At 38.0% G+C, this 26,313-nt stretch overlaps 1 protein-coding gene across 4 annotated transcripts in view; it reads left to right on the forward strand.

Annotated features, from left to right (window-relative positions):
- Positions 1-26,313, forward strand: part of Rit2 (Ras like without CAAX 2) — a 349,321-nt gene that overhangs the window by 92,756 nt on the left and 230,252 nt on the right. For 2 of the 4 annotated variants that reach the window (XM_085700026.2, XM_085700025.2), the window contains exon 3: positions 21,528-21,547. In XM_085700026.2, coding sequence (XP_085556152.1) covers positions 21,528-21,547 — 20 coding nt within the window. Of the gene's footprint in view, positions 1-21,527; positions 21,602-26,313 lie in introns of all 4 variants that reach the window. The other 2 variants (XM_048442357.3, XM_048442356.3) reach the window with 1 other exon arrangement.

The following is a 26,313-nucleotide window of genomic DNA, read 5'->3' on the forward strand; positions in this document are numbered from 1 at the left end:
ATCTATGGTGATAAGCAAAATATTCATCAGTATGGTTATGGGCCAAGGCCGGTTCAGGCACCCTCTCCTCTGTCCAGAGAACAAACTGGGGATCTCTCCTTGGACCTGGGATCCCATTTATAATCAAGTCTCCTGTAAACCCTAAAATGACTCCCTTAGTTGAAATATATTCTTCCCTGATCCCATATTCACCCTTCCTCCCTCCCCCCATCCCAGTCCAACGAGCTTTCCTCATTCCTCCCCTACTCCCTTCTCTCTAACCTTCTTCCCTTCCAACAACCCTCCCCCACCATGCACCCGAGGTTACCTGGGACTCTTGTCTATTTCCTATCTTCTGGCGGATAGCTAAATAATCTTCATCAGGTTCACCTTCTTATTTAGCTTCTCTAGGATCACAAATAATAGGCTCAAAGACCTTTAATTATGGTTAGAATCCACTTATGAGTGAATACATACCGTGTTCCTCTTTTTGGATCTGGCTTACCTCACTCAGTAAAGCGTTTTCTATTTCCATCCATTTGCATGCAAAATTCAAGATGTTATTGTTTTTTACCACTGAGTAAAACTCTAATGTGTATATGTTCCACACCTTTTTTAACCATTCTTCTATTGAGGGGCACCTAGGTTGTTTAAGGTTCTGGCTATTACAAATAGTGCTGCTATGGACATAGTTGAACAAATGCTTTTGTAGTATGTTAGGGAATCTCTTGGGTATATTCCCAAGAGTGGAATTGCTGGGTCCTGAGGGAGGTTGACTCCCAGTTTCCTGAGAAACCACCACACTGATTTTCACAGTGGCTGCACAAGTTTGCATTCCCACCAACAATGGATGAGTGTTCCCCTCATTCCACATCCTCTCCAGCATAGGCTATCATTGGTGTTTTTGAGTTTGGCTATTCTGACTGGTGTAAGATGATATCTCAAAGTGGTTTTGATTTGCATTTCCCTGATCGCTAAGGAGGTTGAGCATGACCTTAAGTGCCTTTTTGCCATTCGAAGTTCATCTGTTGTGAATTCTCTGTTCAGTTCAGTACCCCCATTTTTTAATTGGGTTAATTAGAGTTTTAGTGTCTAGTTTCTTGAGTTCATTGTATATTTTGGAGATCAGACCCTTGTCTAATGAGGAGTTTGTGAAGATCTTCTCCCAGTCAGAATGTAGCCTTTTTGTCTTACTGACAGTGTCCTTTGCTTTACAGAAGCTTCTCAGGTTCAGTAGGTCCCATTTATTCATTGTTTCTCTTATTGTCTGCACTCCTGGTGTTCTGCTTAGGAAGTGGTCTCCTGTGCCTATATCTTGTAGACTACTTCCCACTTTCTCTTCTATCAGGTTCAAAGTGGTCGGATTAATGTTGATGTCTTTAATCCATTTGGACCTGAGTTTTGTGCATGGTGATAGATATGTATCTATTTTCATTCTTCTACAGGTTGACATCCAGTTATGCCAGCACCATTTGTTAAAGATGCTATCGTTCTTCCATTGTATACCTTTAGCTCCCTTGTCAAAAATCAGGTGTTCATAAGTTTGTGGGTTAATACCTGGGTCTTCTATTTGATTCCATAGGTCGACTTCTCTGTTGTTATGCCAATACCAAGCTGTTTTCAAGACTGTTGCTCTGTAATAGAGTTTGAAGTCAGGGATGGTAATGCCTCCAGAAATTCCCCTACTGTATAAGATTGTTTTGGCTATCCTGGGTTTTTTGTTTTGCCATATAAACTTGATTATTGTTCTCTCAAGGTCTGTGAAGAAGTTTGGTGGGATTTTGATGGGAATTGCATTGAATCTATAGATTGCTTTTGGTAGAATTGTCATTTTTACTATGTTGATTCTCCCAATCCAAGAGCAGGGGAGGTCTTTCCATTTTCTGGTATCCTCCTCAATTTCTTTCTTCAAGGACTTAAAGTTCTTGTCAAATAGGTCTTTCACTTCCTTGGTTAGAGTTACCCCAAGATATTTTATGCTATTTGTGGCTATCATGAAAGGTGATGTTTCTCTGATTTCCATCTCTGCTTCTTTGTCCTTTGTGTATAGGAGGGCAACCGATTTTTTGGAGTTGATCTTGTATCCTGCCACATTACTAAAGGTGTTTATCAGCTGTAGGAGTTCTTTGGAAGAGTTTTTGGGGTCGCTTATGTACACTATCATATCGTCTGCAAATAACGAAAGTTTAGCTTCATCCTTTCCAATTCGAATCCCCTTGATCCCCTTATGTTGTCTTATTGCTATTGCTAGAACTTCAAGCACTATATTGACGTATGGAGAGAGTGGATAGCCTTGTCGTGTTCCCGATTTTACTGGAATGGCTTTGAGTTTCTCTGTTCAATTTGATGTTAGCTGTCGGCTTGCTATATATTGCTTTTATTATATTTAGTCATGATCCTCGTAAACCCAATCTCTCCAACACCCTTATCATAAAGGAGTGTTGAATTTTGTCAAATGCTTTTCAGCATCCAATGAAATGATCATATGGTTTTTTTCTTTCAGTTTATTTATATGATGGATTACATTGATAGATTTGTGTATGTTGAACCAGCCCTGCATCTCTGGGATGAAGCCCACTTGATTATAATGGATAATTTTTCTAATGTATTCTTGGATTCGGTTTGCCAGTATTTTATTGAGTATTTTTGCGTCGATGTTCATGAGTGAGATTGGTCTGTAATTCTCTTTCTTGGTTGTGTCTTTGTGTGATTTTGGTATCAGAGTAACTGTAGCTTCATAAAAAGAGTTTGGCAATGATTCTTCTGTTTCTATATTATGGAATACATTAAGGAGTATAGGTATTAGCTCTTCCTGGAAGTTCTGGTAGAATTCTGCATTGAAACCATCTGGTCCTGGACTTTTTTTGGTAGGGAGATTTTTGATAACAGCTTCTAATTCTTCACGACTAACAGCTCTATTTAGATTGTTCACCTGGTGTTGGTTCAACTTTGGTATATGGTACTTATCTAAAAAATGTCCATTTCTTTTACATTTTCCAACTTTGTGGCATATAAATTTTCGTAGTAAGATCTAATGATTCTCTGAATTTCCTCTGTGTCTGTGGTTATGTCCCCCTTTTCATTTCTGATCTTATTAATTTGCGTGTTCTCTCTCTGCTGTTTGATTAATTTGGATAGCAGTTTGTCAATCTTGTTGATTTTCTCCAAGAACCAGCTTTTTGATTCATTGATTCTTTGGATTGTTTTCTGTGTTTCTATTTTGTTGATTTCAGCCCTCAGTTTGATCATTTCCAGTCTTCTAGACCTCCTGGATGAATCAGCTTCTTTTTTTTTCTAGAACTTTCAAGTGTGCTGTTAAGTCTCCAGTGTGTTCTTTCTCCGTTTTCTTTAATTGGGCACTTAGTGTTATGAACTTTCCTCTTAGCACTGCTTTCATAGTATCCCATAGGTTTGAGTATGTTGTGTCTTTATTTTCATTACATTCAAGGAAGACTTTAATTTCTTTCTTAATTTCATCCTTGACCCAGGGGTGATTCAGTAGTTGACTGTTCAACTTCCATGAATTTGTTGGCTTCCTGGGGGTAGCACTATTGTTGAATTCTAACTTTAATCCATGGTGGTCTAACACAGGTGGTTACTAATATTTTTTTGTATCTGTGGAAGTTTGCTTTGTTACCCAGTATGTGGTCAATTTTCGAGAAGGTTCCATGAGCTGCAGAGAAGAAGGTATATTCTTTCCTATTTGGGTGGAATGTTCTATAGATGTCTGTTAAGTGCATTTGATTCAATACCTCCAATAATTCTCTTATTTCTCTGCTAGGTTTCTGTCTGATTGACCTGTCCATTGGTGAGAGAGAAGTGTTGAAGTCTCCTATTATTAGTGTCTGTGGATTGATGACTGCCTTGAGTTCTAGAAGTGTTTCTTTTACACAAGTAGGAGGCTTTATATTAGGGGCATAGATATTCAGGATTGAGACTTCCTCCTGATGAATTGTTCGTGTTACGAGCATAAAATGTCTGTCTCCATCTCTTCCGATTGGTTTTTAGTTTGAAGTCAATTTTGTTAGATATTAGAATGGCCACACCCGCTTGTTTCTTGGTTTGTTTGCTTGGAAAACTTTTTCCCAACCCTTTACTCTGAGTAGATGTCTGTCTTTGTGGTTGAGGTGTGTTTCTTGTAAACAGCAGAATGTTGGATCCTGTTTTCGTATCCAATCTTTTAGTCTGTGACTTTTTATAGGTGAATTGAGTCCATTAATATTAAGTGATATTAATGATCAGTGGTTGTTGACTCCGGTTATTATTATTTTTTGTTTATTTGTTTAATAGAGTTTGTATGTGTCCCTTTTTTGAGTTAAGCTCGTGAAGGGTCGCTAGATGTCTGAGTTATTGTAGGCAGTGTTGTCAATGTTGAATTCCTTGGGTTGCGATTTTCCTTCTATTACTTTCTGTAAGGCTGGGCTTGTGGCTACGAATTGTTTAAATTTGTTCTTATCCTGAAATATTTTGTTTTCTCCACTGATAGTGAATGATAGCTTGGCTGGGTATAGTAGTCTGGGTTTGCATCCATGGTCTCTTAGTTTCTGCAGTAACTCTATCCAAGACCTTCTGGCTTTCATGGTTTCCATAGAGAAGTCCGGTGTAAGTCTGATAGGTTTACCTTTATAAGTTACTTGCCCTTTTTCCTTTGCAGCTCTTAATAGTCTTTCTTTAATCTGAACATTTTGTGTTTTGATTATTATATGGCGAGGGGATGTTTTTTTTTTTTTTGATCACGTCTATTCGGTGTTCTGTATGCTTCTTGAACCTTCATAGGAATATCATTCTTTAGGTTGGGAAAGTTTTCCTCTATAATTTTGTTGAATACATTGTCTGGGCCTTTGATCTGCAGTTCTTCTCCTTCTTCAATCCCTATTATTCTTAGATTTGGTTTTTTTATTGTGTCCCAGATTTCTTGAATGTTTTGTGATGAGAATTTGTTGGATTTTCTGTTTTCTTTGATCTGAGCATTTATTTTCTCTATGGTATCTTCAGACTCTGAGATTCGTTCTTCCATCTCTTGTATCCTATTGGTTATGTTTGATTCTGTAGTCTCTGTTCGTTTACCTAGATTTTCCATATTCAGCCGGCCCTCGTTTTGTGTTTTCTTCATTGCCTCCATTTCAGTTTTCAATTCTTGAACTGTTTCCATTACCTGTTTGATTGTTTTTTCTTGGTTTCTCAGTGTATCTTTCACGGATTTACTCATTTCTTTGAACTTTTTGTTATACTTCTCATCCATTTCTTTACTCATTTCTTCAATCTTTTTGTTGTACTTCTCATCCAGTTCTTTAAGGGAATTATTCATATCCTATTTTAGGGACTCTATTGCTTTCATAATGGCACTTTTTTCCACTTCTTCTGAATTAAGAGGTTCAAGTCCTTCTATTGTAGGGTTGTTGTGATCTGGTGATTTCATGTTGTTTTTTAGATTGTTGGAGGAGTTCTTGCCTTGGCGTCTGCCCATCTCTTCCTTCAACTGCTCAATATTGGATCTTCTGGTACCAGGTCAGGTTCCCTTGTTGGGCAGGGACTTCACTGACAGAAGGTCTACCTTTCCTCAGGCAGTCTATTGAAACACAGGGACTCCCTCCTGCTGGGTTGCACTCACAGCCCCAGCCCAGCGCGCAAGGGAGCTGCTCTGGGGAGATCTTGTGGCCCCAGAGGGAAGGGGGGAATAGAGGAAGGTGTACCTGAAGGCTGGGATGAAGGCTGGGATGGGATTCGGGAGAGCTCCGCAGGGTGGAGCCACCACTGCAGGGCTACCAGAAAGTCGAGGGGGCTGGGGAAAGTCTGAATTCCTCCTAGCCGAAGCCCTTGGGCCACGAGCAAACTCACCCCTCCTCCAATGGATGTCTGCTAGAAGTTCATTGTCTCTTGCTGGCCAGGAATGTGGCTGAGCTGATTCAGGGCCTGCCTGTCCTCAGGCAGGCTCTCAAAGCACAGGAACTGCCCCTGCCCGGCTGAGCCCACAGCCCAGGCTCAGCGTGCAAGGGAGCAGCTCTGGGGAGATCTTGTGGCCCCAGGGGGAAGGGGGAAAATTTATTTTTGAATTGATTTTTATTGAGCTCTACATTTTTCTATGCTCCTCTCCATGCTTCTCTCCTCACCTTCAACCCTCTCCTATGGTCCCCATGCTCCCAGTTTGCTCAGGAGATCTTGTCATTTTCTACTTCTCATGTAGATTAGGTTCATGTATGTCTCTCTTAGGGTCTTCGTTGTTGTCTAGTTTCTCTGGGATTGTGATCTATAGGTTGATTTTCTTTGCTTTATGCTTTAAAATCACTTATAAGTGAGTACATATGATAATTGTCTTTCTGTGTTTGGGTTACCTCACTTAAAGTGATGTTTTCTAGCTCCATCCATTTGCTTGAAAATTTGAAGATGTCATTATTTTTTTTTCTGCTGTGTAGTACTTCATTGTGTAAATGTACCACATTTTCCTTATCTATTCTTTGGTCGAGGGACATTTAGGTTATATCAGGTTCCGGCTATGACAAACAATGCTGCTATCAGTATAGTTGAGCATATGTCCCTGTGAATCGATTGAGCATCCTTTGGATATATACCCAAAAGTGGTATTGCTGGGTCTTGAGGAAGGTTGTTTTCTAATTTTCTGAGAAATCATCACACTGATGGATATCAGTTTTACCAGCTTGCACTCCCACCAACAATGCAGAAGTGTTCTATTTTCCCCACAACCTGTACAGCATTAGTTGTCATCAGTGTTTTTGATCTTGGCTATTCTTACAGGTATAACCTGGAATCTCAGATGTAGAATTTTTGGGGTTGCTTATGTAAACTATCACATCATCAGCGAATAGCAGAGTTTGACTTCTTTTCTGATTTGTATCCCCTTGATCTCCTTTTGTTGTCTAGATGCTCTGGCTAGGACCTCAAGAACTATATTGAATAGACATGGAAAAAGTGGACAACATTGTCTTGTTGCTCATTTCAGTGAGATCACTATGAGTTTCTCTCCATTTAGTTTGATGTTGGCTGTTGGCTTGCTGTATATTGCCTTTATTTTGTTTAGGAATGTTCGTTGTATTCCTTCTCTTTCCAAGACCTTTATCATGAAGGGATGCTGTATTTTGTCAAAAGCTTTTTCACCATCTAATGGGATGATTATGTGGTTTTTATTTTTCAGTTTGTTTATATGGTGGATTGCGTTGACAGATTTTCATATGTTGAACCATTTCTGCATCTCTGGGATGAAGCCAACTTGTTCATGGTGGATGATGGTTCTGATGTGTTCTTGCATTTGATTTGCCAGTATTTTATTTAGTATTTTTGCATCAATGTTCACGAGGGAGACTGGCCTGTAATTACCTTTCTTAGTAAATTCTTTATGTGGTTTGGGTATCAGGGTAATTGTAGTCTCCTAAAAAGAGTTTGGCAAAGCTCCTTCTGTTTCTATTCTGTCGAACAATTTGAGGAGTATTGGTATTAGTTCATTTTTTGAAATTCTTGTAGAGTTCTGAGTTGAAACCATCTGATCCTGGAATTTTTTTGGTTGGGAGACTTTTGATGACTTTCTATTTCTTTAGCAGTTATAGATCTGTTTATTTTGTTTATCTGGTCTTAATTTAACTTTGATAAGTGATATTTATCCATAAGTTGTCCATTTCCTTTAACTTTTTCAATTTTATGGAGTACAAGTTTTAGAAATATGATCTGATGATTCTCTAGGTTTTTTTGTGTATTTGTTTTTATGTCTCCCTTTTCATTTCTGTTTTTTTTGGGGGGTGAGATATTCTCTCTCTGCCTTTTGATTAATTTAAATAAAGGTTTGTCTATTTTGTTGATTTTCTCGAAGAACCAACTCTTTGTCTCATTGATTCTTTGTATTGTTTTCTTTGTTTCTGTTTTGTTGATTTCAACTCTCAATTTGATTATTTCCTGCCATCTAGTTCTCTTGGGTGAGTTTGCTTCTTTTTGTTCTAAAGTTTTCAAATGTTCTGTTAATTCACTGGTGTGGGATTTTTCCAGCTTCTCTATGTAGGCATTTAGTGCTGTGAACTTTCCTCTTAACACTGCTTTCATTGTGTCCCATAAATTTGTGTATGTCCTGTGGTCATTTTCATTGAATTTTAGGAAGTCTTTAATTTCTCCCTTTATTTCTTCCTTGACCCATTGATAATTCAGGTGAACACTGTTTAATTTCCATGTGTTTGTAGACTTTCTGGAATTAGTGTTGCAATTGAATTCTTGTTTCAATCCATGGTGATCTGATAAGATACATGGGGTTATCTTGGTTTTTTGTATCTGTTGAGGTTTGTTTTGTTACTAAGTATGTGGTCAATTTTTGAGGAGATTCCAGGAGGTGCTGAGAAGAAGGTATATTCTTTTATGTTTGGATGGAATATTTTATAGATGTCTGTTAAGTCCATTTGAATCATAACATGTGTTAATTCCCTTATTTCTCTGTTAATTTTTTGTCTGACTGACCTGTCCAGTGGTGAGAGTGGAGTGTTGAAGTCTCCCACTATTCGTGTGTGGGGTTTAATGTATGATTTAAGCTTTAGAAGTGTTTCTTTTACATATGAGGTATTTGTATTTGGGGCATAGATGTTTAGTATTGAGAGTTCCTTTTGATGAATTTTTCCTGTGACTAATATGAAATGTCCTTTTTTGTCTCTTTTGATTGATTTTAGTTTGAAGTCTATTTTGTTAACTGTTAGGATAGCTAAACCCATTTGTTTCTTAGCTCCATTTGATTGGAAATTTTTTTCCCAAACCTTTACTCTGAAACAATGTCTGTCTTTGAGATTGAGATGTTTTTCTTGTATGCAGCAGAAGGATGGACTCTGTTTTTATATCCTGTTTATTAGCCTGTGTCTTTCTATAGGTGAATTGAGTCCATTTATATTAAGGGATATTAATGACCAGTGACTCCTATCTCCTGTTATTTAGTTTTCATTGTTGGTGATTTTAATTTGTGTGTTTCCCCCTTTTTTTGGGATTTGCTGCTGTGAGATCATCAATTGTTTGTTTTTGTTGATGAAGCCAAGTTCCTTGGATTGGAGTTTTTCTTCTAGTACTTTGTGTAGGGCTGGGTTTGTGGCTAGAGGTTGGTTAAATCTGGTTTTGTCCCATGAAATATCTTTTTCTGTCCTTCTATGGTGATTGAAAGTTTTGCTGGGTATAGAAGTCTGGACTGGCATCCATGGTCTCTTAATGTCTGCATAATGCTTGACCATGACCTTCTTGCTTTCATTGTCTCCTTTGAGAAATCAGGTCTAATTCTGATAGGTCTGCCTTTATGTGTTACTTGGCTTTTTTCCTTTGCATCTCTTAATATTCTTTCTTTATTCTGTATGTTTAGTGTTTGATTATTATGTGGCGAGGGAACTATTTTTTTTTTTTTTGGTCCAGTCTATTTGGTGTTCTGTAAGCTTCGTGTTTTCATAGGCACATCTTTCTTTAGGTTGGAAAAGTTTTCTTCTATGATTTTGTTAAATAGATTTGCTGTGCTTTTGAGTTGAACTTCTCTTTCTTCTATACCTATGCTTCTTAGCTTTGGTCTTTTCATGGTTTCCCATATTTCTGGATATTTTGTGTTAAGCTTTTGTTAGATTTAATGCTTTTTTCTTTTACTGATGAGTCTATTTTCTCTATTGTATCTTCAGCGCTTGAGATTATTTTTCCCATCTCTTGTATTCTGCAGTTTATGTTTGCATTTTTAGTTTTCTGATCATTTTCTCATGATTTCTGTATATAATTTCTTCGTTTTGTGTTTTCTTTATTGTCTCTATTTTGGTTTTCAAGCCTTGAATAGTTTCTTTCATATATTTGATTGCCTTTTCTTGGTTTTCTTTAAAGGATTTGTTGATGTCTTCAATTTTTTTTGTCTTTTCCTTCATTTCTTTGATGGAATTTCTCATTTCTTTTTTAAGAGTCTCAAAATTTTTTGAAGTTATTTTTTTAGGTCATTTTCTTCTGTTTCATCTATATTTGGTTGTTTTGTTATTGTAGCGTCACTAGATTTTACTGTTGTCTTGTTGCTCTTTGTGGTGTTGCATGTGTTCTTTGTCTACTCATCTTTTCCTCTACTTGGTGTAGTTGGGGCTGTCTGTGACTCTGGTGATTAATCTTCCAGGTGCTAGTGAATCCAAGACTCAGATGGTTGCTCCTTGAGGTACATTTAGTGCCAAGGTTCCAATTACCCAATTGTTCTCTTCATGTTCCTGGAGGTTGCTCAGAGCTCCCAGGGTTTGCTCTACTCCTGTGGAGTTCAGTGTCACAGGCCTGCTCTTGCCTAGGTTGCAGGCACAGACCTTTTTCTATAAATGTCCCTGGTCTGGATCTGCTCCTTCAGAGGTCCCTGGCTTGGGGTTGGTCCTGCAAAGGTCTCTGGCTTTGATCTATTTCTTCAGACGTCCCAGATTTGGGTGCACCCAGACATGCAGAGCACCTGGCTCAGGCTTAGTTTCTCAGAGGTCCCAGACTCCTGCCTAGACCTGCAGAGGTTTCTGTTTCTTGCATACTCCCTTGGGTGTCCCAGACTCATGCCCAGATCCACAGAGGTTCTTGCTCAGGCTTAGTTCCTGGAGGTCCCAGACTCACTCTTGGACTGGCTGGGGTTCTGGCTCAGGTCTACTCCCTCGAAGGTCCCAGATTCATACCCGGACCCGCCGAGGTCTCTGGCTCTGGCCCACTTGCTCATTGATTGCTCCCCTGTACCTGCTCTTGTGGAGTTCACTGTCTCAGGTCTACTCTGGCCCAGGTCACTGGCTCAGTCCTGCTTTTGTGGTGTTTGCTACCTCAGGCCTGCTCTGGCCCAGGTTGCTGGCTCAGTCCTTCTCCTGTGGAGTTTGCTCGCATGAGCTCTTAATCTCTCCCTCAAACCCATTCTCAACACTTATCCCTTGAGTTCATCACCCTTTATCTCTGTAAGACTCAGAGTTTCTTCTCCTCCAGCAAACAGAGCATTTCATTTGTAGGCTGACTAGGAGAGGCTATGTCTCCAATGCTCTATAAACGAAGATGGGTTTGACATATTTCTAATCCAACCCCCAAGGCTCTCTAAATGCTGTACTTCATTGACTCAAGCAGAAAAATCTTATCCCCCATATTTTTTTATTAAAACTGCTATTTTTAATTCAAATATCATTCTCATGTCCTTAGGTATTAAAGAGAAAACAAAGATAGAAAATTGTATTTGTCTCCACTGAGTGTTGTGCTACAAACTACCCATTGCCAATATCACCAGGAACCCTTACAATTCCAATTATAACAATGCCTGAGCCATCATTATCATCCTCAAGTCTTATACATCTTTCCATATGAGTATGTATTCTTTTAAACCTCTTAATCATTAATAAAATGGTAAACACAGTATGGCAAATGGAAGAATAATCTAGAATACTTTCACCATTTTGACAACAATCTGTGATTTATCATGGTGGAGAAAGCCATTTAAACACTTACTAACCCTATCAATCATCTTTGCTGTCATGTTGTATTTCTCCATTTGTCACCTGGGATTACAAGTCAAATACCTATCTGATGTCCTTTTTCATGCATGGTTGTGATTCAAATGCCATCACACATTTCTTGGATTCATAAGACACCATTAATCACACAAAATAGTTTTTCACTCTGTTGAAGGAGACCTCAAGTTTAACACCATATCTTGGGGTTTCAGTTTCTCTTTACAAATGTTAGTTCTATCTTCTGGTTCTCAATAGGATTCTCCTACAAAAAGAGAAAATAAGAAGTCTGGAAAATATAGTATTTCTAGCAGTTGTCAGAAGTCCACCTTGCCTTTTTTTTAATCATTTTGTTTCCCTAGATGCATTGCCTTTGTGTCTTCTGTGAGTCTTCTCTGAAGAATAATATAAATAAAGCTAAAAAGCATCTAATAATGTGGTAAGATCCTTAATACACTTTGATTCACATACTGTTTCCGGCTCTGTTTCTGTTCTCAGATAACTTTATAATGGCTGGAAGTGTAACTGGTTTTAGAACTCACTTAACTTATCAACTTGGACAATTGACACAGATTTCCAATATAAACACTCTTCTGCTCTATGATCATGGAAACATCTTTTAACTGCCAATGTATGAGTCATATACACTAATAAATAACCAATTATCTCTCTCCATTTCTAAAATCCATATCCTCTGATTCTTTTCACTGGTGGGTAGTTTGTATGTGTATGAGTATGAGTGTAAAATTAAGATTAAGGTAAAAGAAACTTCTGCTTTCACAGTCTAAAACAACTTATGTTGTTATGAGTATTGACATTTCAAAAAATATATGCCTAAATTTTGAATATCAAATTAATATGAATTGATCGAAGTAGCAAAGGACATTGATTTTCTATTATTTAGTACCTACAAAAATACATAACTAAGACCGTGTTAGATTTAAGGAACAGAAGTTAAAAGTGAAGAATATCCTGAATTTAGCAAACAGTAAAGTTTTCTGCATAGAAAATTATAAATTATCTTTTCTGGATAGTTGAAAATAGGTCGTGAAACCACTTTGAACCTGATAGAAGAGAAAGTGGGAAGTAGTCTACAAGATATAGCCACAGGAGACCACTTCCTAAGCAGAACCCCAAGGGCGCAGACAATAAGAGAAGCAATGAATAAATGGGACCTACTGAAACTGAGAAGCTTCTGCAAAGCAAAGGACATTGTCAGTAAGACAAAATGGCTACCTTCTGACTGGGAGAAGATCTTCACCAACCCCTCATCAGACAAAGGTCTGATTTCCAAAATATACAATGAACTCAAGAAACTAGACACTAAAATTCTAATTAACCCAATTAAAAAACGAGGTACTGAACTGAACAGAGAATTCACAACAGATGAACTTCGAATGGCAAAAAGGCACTTAAGGTCATGCTCAACCTCCTTAGCGATCAGGGAAATGCAAATCAAAACCACTTTGAGATATCATCTTACACCTGTCAGAATAGCCAAACTCAAAAACACCAATGATAGCCTATGCTGGAGAAGATGTGGAATGAGGGGAACACTCATCCATTGTTGGTGGGAATGCAAACTTGTGCAGCCACTGTGGAAATCAGTGTGGCGGTTTCTCAGGATACTGGGAGTCAACCTCCCTCAGGACCCAGCAATTCCATTCTTGGGAATATACCCAAGAGATTCCCTAACATACTACAAAAGCATTTGTTCAACTATGTCCATAGCAGCACTATTTGTAATAGCCAGAACCTGGAAACAACCTAGGTGCCCCTCAATAGAAGAATGGTTAAAAAAGGTGTGGAACATATACACATTAGCGTTTTACTCAGCGGTAAAAAACAATGACATCTTGAATTTTGCATGCAAATGGATGGACATAGAAAACGCTTTACTGAGTGAGGTAAGCCAGACCCAAAAAGAGGAATATGGTATGTATTCACTCATAAGTGGATTCTAACCATAATTAAAGGTCTTTGAGCCTATTATTCGTGTTCCTAGAGAAGCTAAATAAGAAGGTGAACCTGATGAAAATCATGTAGCTATCTGCCTGGAGATTGGAAATAGACAAGAGTCCCAGGTAACCTCGGGTGCATGGGGGGGTGGGAGGGTTGTTGGAAGGGGAGAGGGTTAGAGAGAAGGGAGTAGCGGAGAAATGGGGAAAGCTCGGTGGACTGGGATGGGGGGAGGGAGGAAGGATGGATATGGCATCAGGGAAGAATATATTTCAACTAAGGGAGTCATTTTAGGGTTTACAGGAGACTTGATTATAAATGGGATCCCAGGTCCAAGGAGAGATCCCCAGTTTGTTCTCTGGACAGAGGAGAGGGTGCCTGAAACGGCCTTGGCCCATAACCATACTGATGAATATTTTGCTTATTACCATAGATCCTACATCTGGCGATGGATGGAGATAGAGACAGAGACCCACATTGGAACACTGGACTTAACTCCCTAGGTCCAAACGAGAAGCAGAAGGAAAGAGAACGTGAGCAAAGAAGGCAAGATCAGAGAGAACCTTCATCTGACGATGGATGGCGATACAGACGGAGACCCACATTGGAGCACCGGACTGAGGCCCCAAGGTCCAAATGAGGAACAGAAGGACGAAGAAAATGAAAAAGGAAATAAGGACTGCGAGGGATGCGATCACCCACTGATACAAGGGGACGGATCTAATGAGAGTTTACCAAGGCCAGTTGGACTGGGACTGAACAAGGACGCAATTCAACCAGATTCCCTGAATGTGGCCGGATTCTCTGAATGTGGCTGGCCTGGAGTCTTTCTGAAAAACCATTGACAATGGCACTGGGACTTGCTTCCTCTGCATATACTGGATTTTTGGGATCCAGTCTGTCTGGACACTCACCTTCCTGGACCTGGAGGGAGGGGGGAGGAACTTGAACTTCCCACAGGTCAGGAAACCCTGACTGCTCTTAGGGATGGAGAGGGAGGAGGAGAGGGAGTGAGGGGAGTGGGAGGGTGGTGGGAGGAGGGGTGGAAATGGAAACTTTTATAATTTAATAAAATTACTTAAAAAAAAGAAAATAGGTCGTGAAAAGAAAATGATATGTTTATCTTCTCCAGTTATAAAAAAACCTTTTCATCTATAGAGCATGGCCAAAAGACCTAGATTCATAGTAACATAGTCATCACTCTTTCAACTTTGTAAATTCTTTTCTTATGGTGAGAATAAGAAGTGTATTCACTGACTCACATATTGAATGCTTGATTCCCAGGGAGTGGTACAAATCTGGGAAGTTCTAGAAACTTAACAGGGTGGGGACTAGCTGGAGGAAATAGGTCAATGGGCTCTGACTTTGTAGGTTATACTTAGTCCCTGTTAATTGCTTCCTTAGTGCCTGGTTCCATTCTTCCACGGGGAGAAGCCGCTTCTCTGGCCATCATCTTAAGTGTCATGACATTCTTATGTCTCCAAACTTATGTCTCCAGGTGTCCACCCACTGAAACCTCTGAAACCATGATTAAAATAAAACTTGCCACATTTTAAGTTCTTTATATCATCCATTTTCCACAGGGATACAACTAGCACCCCCTTCAGATCAATCTTTTCTTTCTGTTAGGAAGTTTAGCATCAGAAATGTTGGTCCATGCCTAAATTAACTACTCAGAATGAAGAAGCAGGAGAATGTCAAATTTAAGTTTCTACCTAATCTACAGAGTGATTTTTAGTATTAGTATTATTAGTATTAGTATACTACCTCTGTCTCAAAGCACGTTTAAAGAGAGTCCATTGATATATCTCAGTAGTACATTTTCTTAGAAGATATTTGGCACTAGGTTCAGCTCCCAATAAGAAGCAACAATAAAATACTTTGTTCATAATCAGAAAGACCTGTAAATTATTTTTTGACCCCCTTAAGATTTTGTTTTCAAAGCACAGTGGATTCTGAGTGCCTCCTTGCTACTGAAGGTGGAGCACTCTTGTTTTTATAAATTCTTACTTTCACTACCTTCGTAGCTGGATTTGCATAGATCTGGGTCTTTAGTTTCAGCTTATACCTGTACCACTTATTCCTCTGAGCTTTTTGGCTTGTTTACATATGTTGAACATCTCAGTATTTATTTTAGAATGTTTCTGGACAAGTTTATTTGGCCTTCCAGTTTATTAAAATGTAGATTACTAATCCAACTCTGGACTAAACTAAGATTTGCATTTCAACAAGATCTTTAAAGAATCTACTTTTATGGGAAGGTTTTCAACACTGATTTATCTTATTGTTCAAGCTACAAACACAAAACCAATAAAAGAAACCATTCTTCTCCCTATGGAAATTTCATTTTTACATCCCTTAGAGGGTCTAATAGTTTAAGAATTGTCAAGTTTCACAGAAGGCAAGTATGGAATCACTTATGTAGATTTCGCCTGTGCTAAATTTAGTTTTGGTGTCTATACATGGTGTTCAGTTGCTTTAACTCTGCTCAGCATCAGTACATAAAATCGCTTCACTTTTCTCATCAGTTTAAGAAAGAAACTAGAAGGAAATGAATGCCCCCCCACGTGAACACAGCTCTTCAGGATATTGCTCCCACCCTGAATCCTCTCAGGTCTTGGTGATCACGCACCTTCTGCTCCATTTTTATTCACTGGCTACTCTGCTGTTTCTGCATCCAAGGCTGTCCGCAGTACTTTTTGACCTTTTCACTTCTATCATGCCTGGTGATCATTCCCTCAAGGCCGCATTCTTCTTTCTCTCCTGACAGCTAAGCTTATCTTAAGATCAAATGTGATCTTAGGATAAGGTGTTTATGGTTAATGTATTAATATTTTACCTCACTTTTAATTTTATTGGAAACTAAGTTGTTCATCTTAGAAGGAATTAAGCACCAGGATGGACTTTGGGGGATCATGCTATACCAGTAGAAAAATATTTGGGAATATAAAGGATCTTTGAAATCATTCCATATTCCATCCCCACGGACTATATTCATTAGCATTATCAGAAAATTCAGAAAGCTATCAGGACGTGAAATTAAATTGGCAAAGAAACTGGACAAGAATATGATGACTAAATAACAAATTTCTTTATATAGCAGTATATATCTATATCTTGTAAATTCTTATATATAAATTATCATTCAAAATTTATACGTACATATGTATATAAATACATAAAGTATGTATATAAACACATATATGTAAATTCTATGTCATATACAGATAATATATTTACAAATTTTAATTGGTCAAATTATAGAACTCATTTTTTGAATAAGGGTGAATAATATTTTGTCATGATGCAAAAAAGAATAAATAATATAACAAATGAAAAAGAAATAATGTCTACAGTATTATAATATGAATCGTAACAGAAAAAACACAGATACAAATGTCCACAAATATAACAGTTCCTAACCTAACAAAGAAAATACATCACTGAATACCTTGCCTCCTTCTCCTGCATACAAGAAGTTTTCATCTTTTTAGTGTCTTGTCTAAATGCTTTCTGTGTTCTGAATACGCACCTTTGCTGCTCTGCATAACTTATACCACAACATGGCTTGCAACTTCATTCTCAGATTTTACTTATAGCCTTCACAGAAACTTTGTGACCATCTGTGTCCTTCAGACCATGGTGAAGAGGCTGCAGGTCTTTGAGACTGACTATAAAATTGGTCTTCATTTCTATGTAAGAATTACGAAGAAGTAATCTGTTTTTAAGCCCACTCTGTGCTACAGAACCTCTGAAAGGCAGCTTCCACAATGATTAACAGTTTCATCTTGGCTTCGGTGAGCGAAGACTTGGCTTGGAATGGTATTACCCACTAGTGGACTTCTGTACATTCCTATTTCCTAGCAGCGTCCTTAAGTCTGTGTGGATGATGCTAGTACATTGATCCTGATGTTAGTGTCAAATACAGATCACGGCTGGAGGCACGACGTCAATCTGCCGAAGACTGTTGGCAGACCCTAGGGTATGTGATATTCTACTACCTTGGCATGAGGCTTTTCATCAGTAGGGCATCAGCACCCTAGCAGCAGGTAGAGCTAGAGGTTGCCGACTTCCCCCACAAGAACCCATCTTCAGGTTTATGAAAACATTTTAGCTGGTGCTCACATCAAATAAAATTGTCCCAGCGATAAATAAACTAGATTCCATTCTCACTGTTAGAATTTGGGAAAACAATCCATAGTGCCTCCTAGTTCCTGTGCAAGCCCAGGGTTCAGACCTTCATGACAGCACCATCTCAGCCTGGTCAGTATGGAGAAGGGGTTCCTTTCTTATCCTGATTCATTCAATAAATGAGACTGAGATTGCTTTCAAAACACTTTTTACAGCCCGTAACCTTAAATATTCTGGATATTTCCCTGGATGATTATGATCATGATGGGGGTTATAGCAGAGTTTAAGTAATTTTATATCTCTCCTCCTGAAACCTCAGTCTTCCTCTCTGCTTTCTGATGAAACTTCTGGGGACTAAGCAAGCTCAACAGTAAATCCTATGAGTGTTCTTTGCTTTCTGCCTAAATAAATTAACTTCTAAAAGTTTGAGATAGAGCACTTAATCAAGGTATAGTGTGATTGCCTGCTTCTTTTATGCATCCCCCTCAAATTGCAGACTCCATGGGGGTAGTCACAGCTGATGACTTTTCAACATTGTATGCAATGTGCCCATCAGAGTTGGAGGGCACACTAACACTCAGATGCTCAGTGAATTCATTGTTGATAAACAAGTTGATCCAAATGCAGATTTGTATCCATGTTGTATCCTCTGGGTTTAATCAAGACAGGAGAGTTAGTACTGTCCATTTCCAAGACTTCTACTCTGCATATATATGTATCATGCATGTGCACAATAAATACGTATACACACAGATGCCCTCATATGTACAACAGAAAAGATTTATGTAAGAAGACCTCCTAGAAAGGCCCCCAAATACCTTAGTTGAGCCTTTGCATTATTTATTTCCTTTTAAAAATATTGGGCCAAAGAATATTGTGTCAACAATTGCTATCTTGGAGAAATACACCGGCTCTAATTTATAGAAAAACAGTTTCAGTGAAATATTTTCAACAATATAATTAAATCATGAAAAAAGTATTCAAGTATTATAATATGTTAAAATCATGTAGTGAAAATTCAATAATATCTTCTCAATTACATATTTTATGGCTTTAAATGGCCTTATATTTACAACTAACATATTTTTAAGTTACTTATATAAATACAAATTACTCTGGGAAAGAATTAAAAGGTTTTCCGGAATACTTCATGCATTTTAAAGTATCCAAATATCCAAAAATATATTTGATGATTGTTGAAAGTACATCTTGTTAATCCTCTGTGATTTTCTGCTTGGTAAATATGCATTATATATGTACAAACAGAAATAGCAGACAAGATTTTTGATTCATGTAGTTTGGCTAAAAATTCACAGCATAGTGTATCTTGAATGTGAATTGTGCTTTTTTGTTTCCAATGTACTATGACGTGTGCTCCTCTGTAGAACCATGTAAGAAGTCTTGTTCTTTATGTACAGTTATCTACACTTTACAAACAAGGCAGATGGCTGACCAACACAGTATACATATACTGTGATGGATTAAAAACTTAAATATAAGCCTTTATTGTTTTAGTCGATAAAATTCTGCTGTAGGAGCAGAGTGAAGAACAGATACTCTGGTCTCATGTTAAATACCTGCACGTCGAGATGAATTTTAAAGTGGTTGGTGCCTCCATGAATGCAGTACTATAGTGCTTTTCTGTTTAAAGAATGTAGCATGCAGCTGTGATCATTTCTTCCTGAAGATGCTTTGTGTACTTTTAGCCTTTTGCTTGGGAAGATAAATGAGCTCACTTCAGGGTAGGCACTATAGGCAGATGGTTGAAATTCAGGAAAGTGTTTCTATGCATTCAACGGAGTGTTTCTGACAGTCTGTTTCTGCATGGGTAGCCTCAAAGGGAGTGGATGAATGGGAACTGAAAGAAAGATTGTTTATGGAGAGGAAATGAAAGGGATTAGCCTCTATTCAGGCCAGAAAGGTGACCCAGATTTCTCATACTAGAATGTATACATGGATGGATATATCTAAAAAAACAGAGAAAAAAGTCTTGGCTCCCTGGCCCGATTTTAGTTGCTAGCTGGTTTACATCTATTATTTTTGAAGACATTTTCTGATCTCGAAAGAGGCTCCTGTTTAATGCGAGGCCCAGGTGCTGGCTTGTCACAGCGTCAGATGGTCACGCAGAGGGCCCCAGCCTTGGTTACTCAGCACCCCAACCTCTGCAGGCTGCTTCCCAGGCCTTTGCATTTAAATAAACAAGCATGCAATCTGAGGCTCACTTGTAATCCTCACTTCAAGAAACTGTTTCTCTGTTAGGAAATTAAAAATTAACTGTATGTACCATACAAATAAAAACAAAACAAACAAGCAAAAAATCCTGTGATCCCACAGATACTCTCTTTATAAAGTGGCTGAAAAAAAAGAATAATGGAGCAAAAAAAACCCCTTATAATTCCTATGATTGTGCCCTATTAAGTGTTCTTTGGGTTCTGTCTGTGTGATTCTTTGTCTATGCACATCACATATGTGTGTGGACATGTGCATGTGTGTCTTCTATCTCCCTGAGCAAACAAGCATTTAGTTTGTTGGAGGTTTCCAGCACTGCTCATCAGAAAAAACATCTCTTATGGTTGATCATTATTACTTTTTGAATAAAGATATTTTGAAATAATTCATTTGTCCAGTTGCGGTTGAAAAACAGCAGCCTGATAATTATTGATGTCTCCAAAGTGATGCTCTAAACACTTTCTGGCAGTGGATCTGTCAGCCTCTTCTTTACAACATAAACAGTGAGCAGGGCAAAATAAGACCTTTGGGAATCCATGAGCTCAAGGTCCCCAAATTGCCAGATGACCTTAACCCACTGTTACACTTCAACAGACTGCAGTCTGTTGTGGTAGGTTAAGCGCAATAAGAACATACATGGATATAAATAAAGGAAGACACTCAGAGGCTTGTCCAGGGCTTCAGACCCAGGCAAACATGTTAGTTATCTTTATTCAATGATTCATAGACATGCATACTCAGTATCTCCGATACTGAAAGTGTAGTACTTTCCTGCCTTCCTTCTCTCAGGAAATATCAAAGCAATCTCTTCAGCTGTGAATATTAGAAATATAAAGGTTTCTATAATTTTGTGGCCTGTCCAAGAATGAATTTCCAAATCCAGCATCATAATGCTTCTCCATATAAGATTTTGCTTTTGTTTGTTTGTTTAGACACATTTATTTTATTTTTATGTGTAGAATGTTTTGCTTGCATGTATGTATGTGCACCATGTGTGCGTGTGAAGCCCACAGAAGTCAGAAGAGGACATCAGATCTCCTGAAACTAGAGTTACATACAGTTGGTTGTGAGCCATCATGTGAGTGCTGGAAAATGAACTTGGCTTTTTTGGAAGAACAAAGGCTCTTAACCACCAAACTACTGTAGGAGGAAAGAGCTGCTTGTTGGTTCCTGCTGCTCAGAACCAACATAATCACACAGAAACTGTACTATTTAAATCACTACTTGGCCCATTAGCTCTAGCTTCATATTGGCTAACTCTTACATATTAATTTAACCAATCTCTATCAATCTGTGTATTGTCACATGACTGTGGCTTACTGGCTAAAGTTCTGTGTATCTCTGGTAGGGCTACATGGGTTCTCTCTAACTCCGCCTTTCTTTCTCCCAGCATTCAGTTTAGTTTTTCCTGCCTAGCTCTATTCCTTGTGCAGGCCCAAGACAGTTTCTTTATTAACCAATGGCATTCACAGCATACAGGGGGAATCCCACATCAAACTACCTCTCTGGCCCTGCCTGGCTTGTCACTCCTGACATAGATCAGATAGCCTCAAACTCACAGAACCCTACCTATCTCTGTCTCTCCAGGGCTGGGATCAGAGGTGTGTGTCACCACACCTAGCATTCTAAGACATTTATAGATCTCATTATCAACTCTGTTATATTCTTTGCTTTCTTCATATATTATTTAAATAACTTATCAGTAACTTAGAGTGTCTTTTTACAAAATTTCAAATTCATCCCCAGTTTTTCTGTGGAAAACTCATAAGCGAAACTTTGTCTTATGTTTTTCAGAAGATGCTTACAAAACCCAGGTGAGGATTGACAATGAGCCTGCTTACTTAGACATCTTGGACACTGCTGGTCAGGTAGATGATGTTTTATTTTTAATAATACTTGTTTTATTTTTGAAAGTATAATATAATTACATTATTTCCCCTTCCTTTTTCTCTTTTCAGCACCTCCCAAGCAACCCTCCCCAACTCTCTCTCAGATTCCTTTCCTTTAATTATTGTTTAGATGATACGTTTAATAAATCTGACCAATATCAGATAAGTCTGTGCTTAGCTTCTTGCACACTGACTGTAAAATAGATGACTTTCATGCTTCAAACAGGAGAAATAATTTGCAATATCAATAGTAGATTAAAGATGAAAAATAATTGATTTGAAAAGGTAAATCATATTTAAAACTCCCTTTGATAGTCTAAATATAAAATTACACATTCAATTACTGCATTGCTAATGAAATTACAAAATCAAGAAAATAGCTTCTTATTTTTACTCAAATGTAGGAATTCTGTTTGAAAGCAGGAAGGGGAGGAGGGTAAAGGATATAAATATGGTGCACCAATGTGCATAATTCTTAAAAAATGAAACAGGAACAGAATAAACAAAGTAAAAGTACTCTAGAATAATTATAAGAAGAAATATGAAGAAATACATTTCAGATAAGCATGTCAAATGTCTTGCTGTGTAGGACGGTGAATGCTTTATTTAACTTTATACTTTACAGATGATTATTAAAATAAACCTGTGTATTAAGAGCCAGGTATAATCCATAAAAATTGAAAATAAGCAAAGTAATGAGACAAGTCTACATAAGAAGGTTTTAATGCACGAAAAGAAAAAGGCCTGAAAGATAAGGTAAGAAACCCATGTGCATAGTATGTACCTATGAATATGAGCAAACCAGAAATCACAGTGAATGGATTCTTGTGCTGGAACAGGTAGCAACCATCAGTGGTTTATTAAATAGAAGCCAGTCTCATCCATATATATTGAGAAGGTATAAAGTGAAGCAGAACTTGGATGCAGTCCACTTGTCTAGAGTGGAAGTGACCCATGTCCCCATACACAAAAGGAAAAATGAGCTAAACCTTGCAACCTCATCAGAGGATAGACTTTTTTTCATTTCAAAGCAACTTTAGCTGCAAAGGTGACATTTTGTAGTAGTAAAAAAGCAAACAGCTTCAAAATTCTAATTTTAATATTAAGGCCAAATGGTGAGCCAAATTTAAAGAGAACATTAAAAATCATAAAAATTCTGGATTACAACAGAAGTCATTAGGGTTGAGACTCTGTTGTAGACAATTTTTTTCTTTCCATTACTTTTGAACTTAAAGATTCAAAGCTTGCATATACAAGTTACAGAGGTACATCTGATCCCAGCATCAATAAATAAATAAAGTTTAAATTTTCATCTCTTTTGTATAGCTGCTTCTGAATGCCTGTGGAAATTAAGGTGTTGATGGTGAGCAATACACCAGAATTGACAATCAATTTCTATATTATAAATTGTATGCTAACCAACTCATTTGTTTCTAGGGACTTTGAGCAACGAACTAATGGAGAAATTTCTAAAGACTTTGGGGACATTAAATCGGAAATTTATCTCAATTATTCAAAAGTATATTCTTATGTAGGACAAAGCACACTAATTTCCAGAAGAACTAGAAGCCTAACTGGAGAAAAACAGAGTAGGCTAAATTCCAATCAAAGATGAGACATTTTAAAATATAATTATCTTCAACCACTCAAATAGTTATTTTGATAAGTCAACTCAACATAACTGAAAATTTTGATTAGAAATATGTTTTATAGAATGTGAATCCTTTCATTTGTTGAATGAAAAGGTTGGTTCTCTTCTCCACTGATCACAGGATCATGTTATCACAGATGATGTTGTTTTACTGGAGAGTCAGTTTGTCTGTGGACTTTCTAGCTCTGTTCTGCTATTTCCCCAAGAAAAGAGCATATTTTAGATGACCTCTGGTCTACAAAAGAGAAGGAATCAGGGAGCGAACCTAAACTCATGAGCAATGTGAATCAGGTCCGGCTTCACCCAGATCTGTTCCCATTGCTGCATAGATTTGAAAACTAGAAAGTCATAGCATTGTTACTTCATACTTTGTTAAATGCTGCTATTATGTAGCTGATCAGTATGGCATATTAATGGAGTATGTTTTGTTCAGTACAAACGGAGGTAGAGAATAGTACCAATCTGTGGGCCAAGTGGTGAGCAATGAAACATAAATCCGAGATTCTGATAATACTGAGAAACCTGGGGTATACAATTTAATAGAAAAGGGTGTTAAATCTATATGCCACTACATACTTGTCAAGCCAGGTATTAACTGTAGCCAAACATAGTCAGGAGTACATAATACTAAGCAGATGGTGATATGTTAGCTTTTACACTATTATTAAACCTGCTCACACAGGAGGTGGTCTATGCAGCTGATTTAACAGAAATTATATCTCTGTAGGGGACATGTGAAAACACCACTGAAGTATTTTAATAATGATACATTGCTTGATTTTGATCACATTAATTTCCATATAGGTAGAAATTTATTAATTATACAATAAATGTGGAGTGGAGATAGAAAAACTGTTACTAATGTTATCACCTGGAATTCGAGGATCATGGTATGCAAGTAGGTGAAGTGGCTGTCCTCTTAGAGGCAACGCTGAAAGCCACATCCAAGCTGGTTTGTGTTCATGTCTGCAGAAGACAAACAGAACAACCCCTTTTCCACCTGCTGCAAGTCTTATGGAGGACATGACAAAACACACAGACTAACAAGAGAGGTCCAACATTTTTAATTAACCCAGATCTTATGTACATAAAAGTTTCACAGAATAAAGATATATCTGCATTTTCAAGTAAACCTTGAATTTTTAAGCCTAGATTTTTTTCCACACATGGTCAGCTGTGTCAAAAATGGCTGGGCACAAAGAAGGTAGAACTTAAATGGAGGTAAAGACACTAGGCTTGCTTGTTTATATTCCTTCTGGCCTCTTCCTGCCGTATTTCTTTCTCCTGTGGTTAGGCAGGATATGTGTCATGTATAGGTCTTCAGGTGGTAGTGGGCTGGGCCGATGAGTTGGCACATTAGGCAAAGGTGAAAGAGAACCCTCATAGTGGAAGGAAAGCTGATCCCTGCAAACGGTCATGTGACTCCAAAGTCTGTGCCACAGCACATGTACCCTCCTCCAAGTAAATGAATAAGAAAGTGTAATAAAATGCTTTTTAGTAGAAGAGTAGGCAAGAGACGATCAAGCAAACTATTGTATTTCTGTAGTTTTGGCAATTTCCAAGATGGCGTCCTCAGGCGCACATTCCCTAGTCATCATTTCGTGCTGTTCGTATAGTCTGCAAACTCTAGAAATGTTATGGGGGAAAGTGGGGGTATCACCACATTGCGAGTTAGCCTCTTCCTCCAGGGTTTGAATTAGTATTTTAACGTTCAATTTTCCCATAAATGCTTGTGAATGTTTATTTATCTTCTCCCCTTTTTAGGGATTATATTTCCAAAAGTAGCTAGCCAGTGAACAGCTATAATGACTAGAAGGACTTTTCTAGCAGCAAACTGAAACATTCTTGTCTATAGCTTTACATTGGCTCTAGGTGCATCTCTTGAAAAAATATATTATGTATTTTGTAAATGCGGTGTTTGAGGCTCAGGGAGGATATGTGCTTTGTCAAGGTTGTGTACTAATTTGAAGGCGACTTCAGACTCAGGCAAGAGCACAAATTCTTTCATTTTATTTCTTTTATAAAATACCGTACTGTATATCAAGAACTTCATAAACAAAAAATGCAGGAGGTAATAGAAGGGGTGTCTGTCCTCAAACACCCTGAGATTTGGGGCAGTAGGGATGACACAGCAACAAAGGGAGCCAATCGTGAGAACGATTACAGTGGATTTATACAAGGCTTGCTATTAGACTTCCTGAGATACCTACAATGCCTCGATCAAGACCAGGAGAGGTACACATGGCTTCAAAGGAAATCTAATTAAATATGCACATCAAGCTTAATTTAACTATAAATTTATTGAATCATGTCCATCATTATAAGAAATAATGAAAATAGTTCTCTAATACTTTTCATACCTTAACATTTATTAATGTGCTGTTTTACCAAGTAACTGAAACTATTAATATGCTATTCTATTCAGTAAATGAGACAAGAGATGGAAATGGCTGCACAGTTGGCTACTGCAGGGGCTCGATCAGGGCAGAGTGAAAGGAAATACAGATTTATCTGGTTTGCCCCCACTAGCTCTGCAGTCAAAGAGGGCCTCAAACCAACGTGAAGTTGCCCCTCTGAGAAACAAGAGAACTAGACTGGATCTCTGAGGTGCCGTACAGATTTCAAGCTCTGTAAATTTCTGAATTACTACTGGCTTGGTTGGTGTTTAATTCCTCTATTAAAGTTTTAATTGTCAGTTTGGCTCCAACTTTGAACTTCATGTATTTGTGGCCAATCCTCACAGAGAGGATATAGGGCATGGCCTTTTCCCTGAGAATCATCTCACTCTTCAAAATGTTGTGGATTCTTTCAGGATTGGTAAATGGAATTTGAGATTAAGTGCCCCAAGGTAGACATAAAGTTCTGAGATGACCACGATATTCCCTTATGTCCCGAGGTCATGAAGAGCCCCTTCAGTTGGCTCTTATTGTGTGTTAATAGTTCTGACCATCTTGCTGAGTAGTTCTCTCAGTCAGTCGATATAATTTCCGATGAGGAACACAAAGCTCAAGGAGTTAGACTTCCGTGAATTTAAGCACTC

The sequence above is a fragment of the Myodes glareolus genome, chromosome 13, assembly GCF_982192425.1.
Source record: "Myodes glareolus chromosome 13, mMyoGla1.1, whole genome shotgun sequence".
NCBI lineage: Eukaryota > Metazoa > Chordata > Mammalia > Rodentia > Cricetidae > Myodes > Myodes glareolus.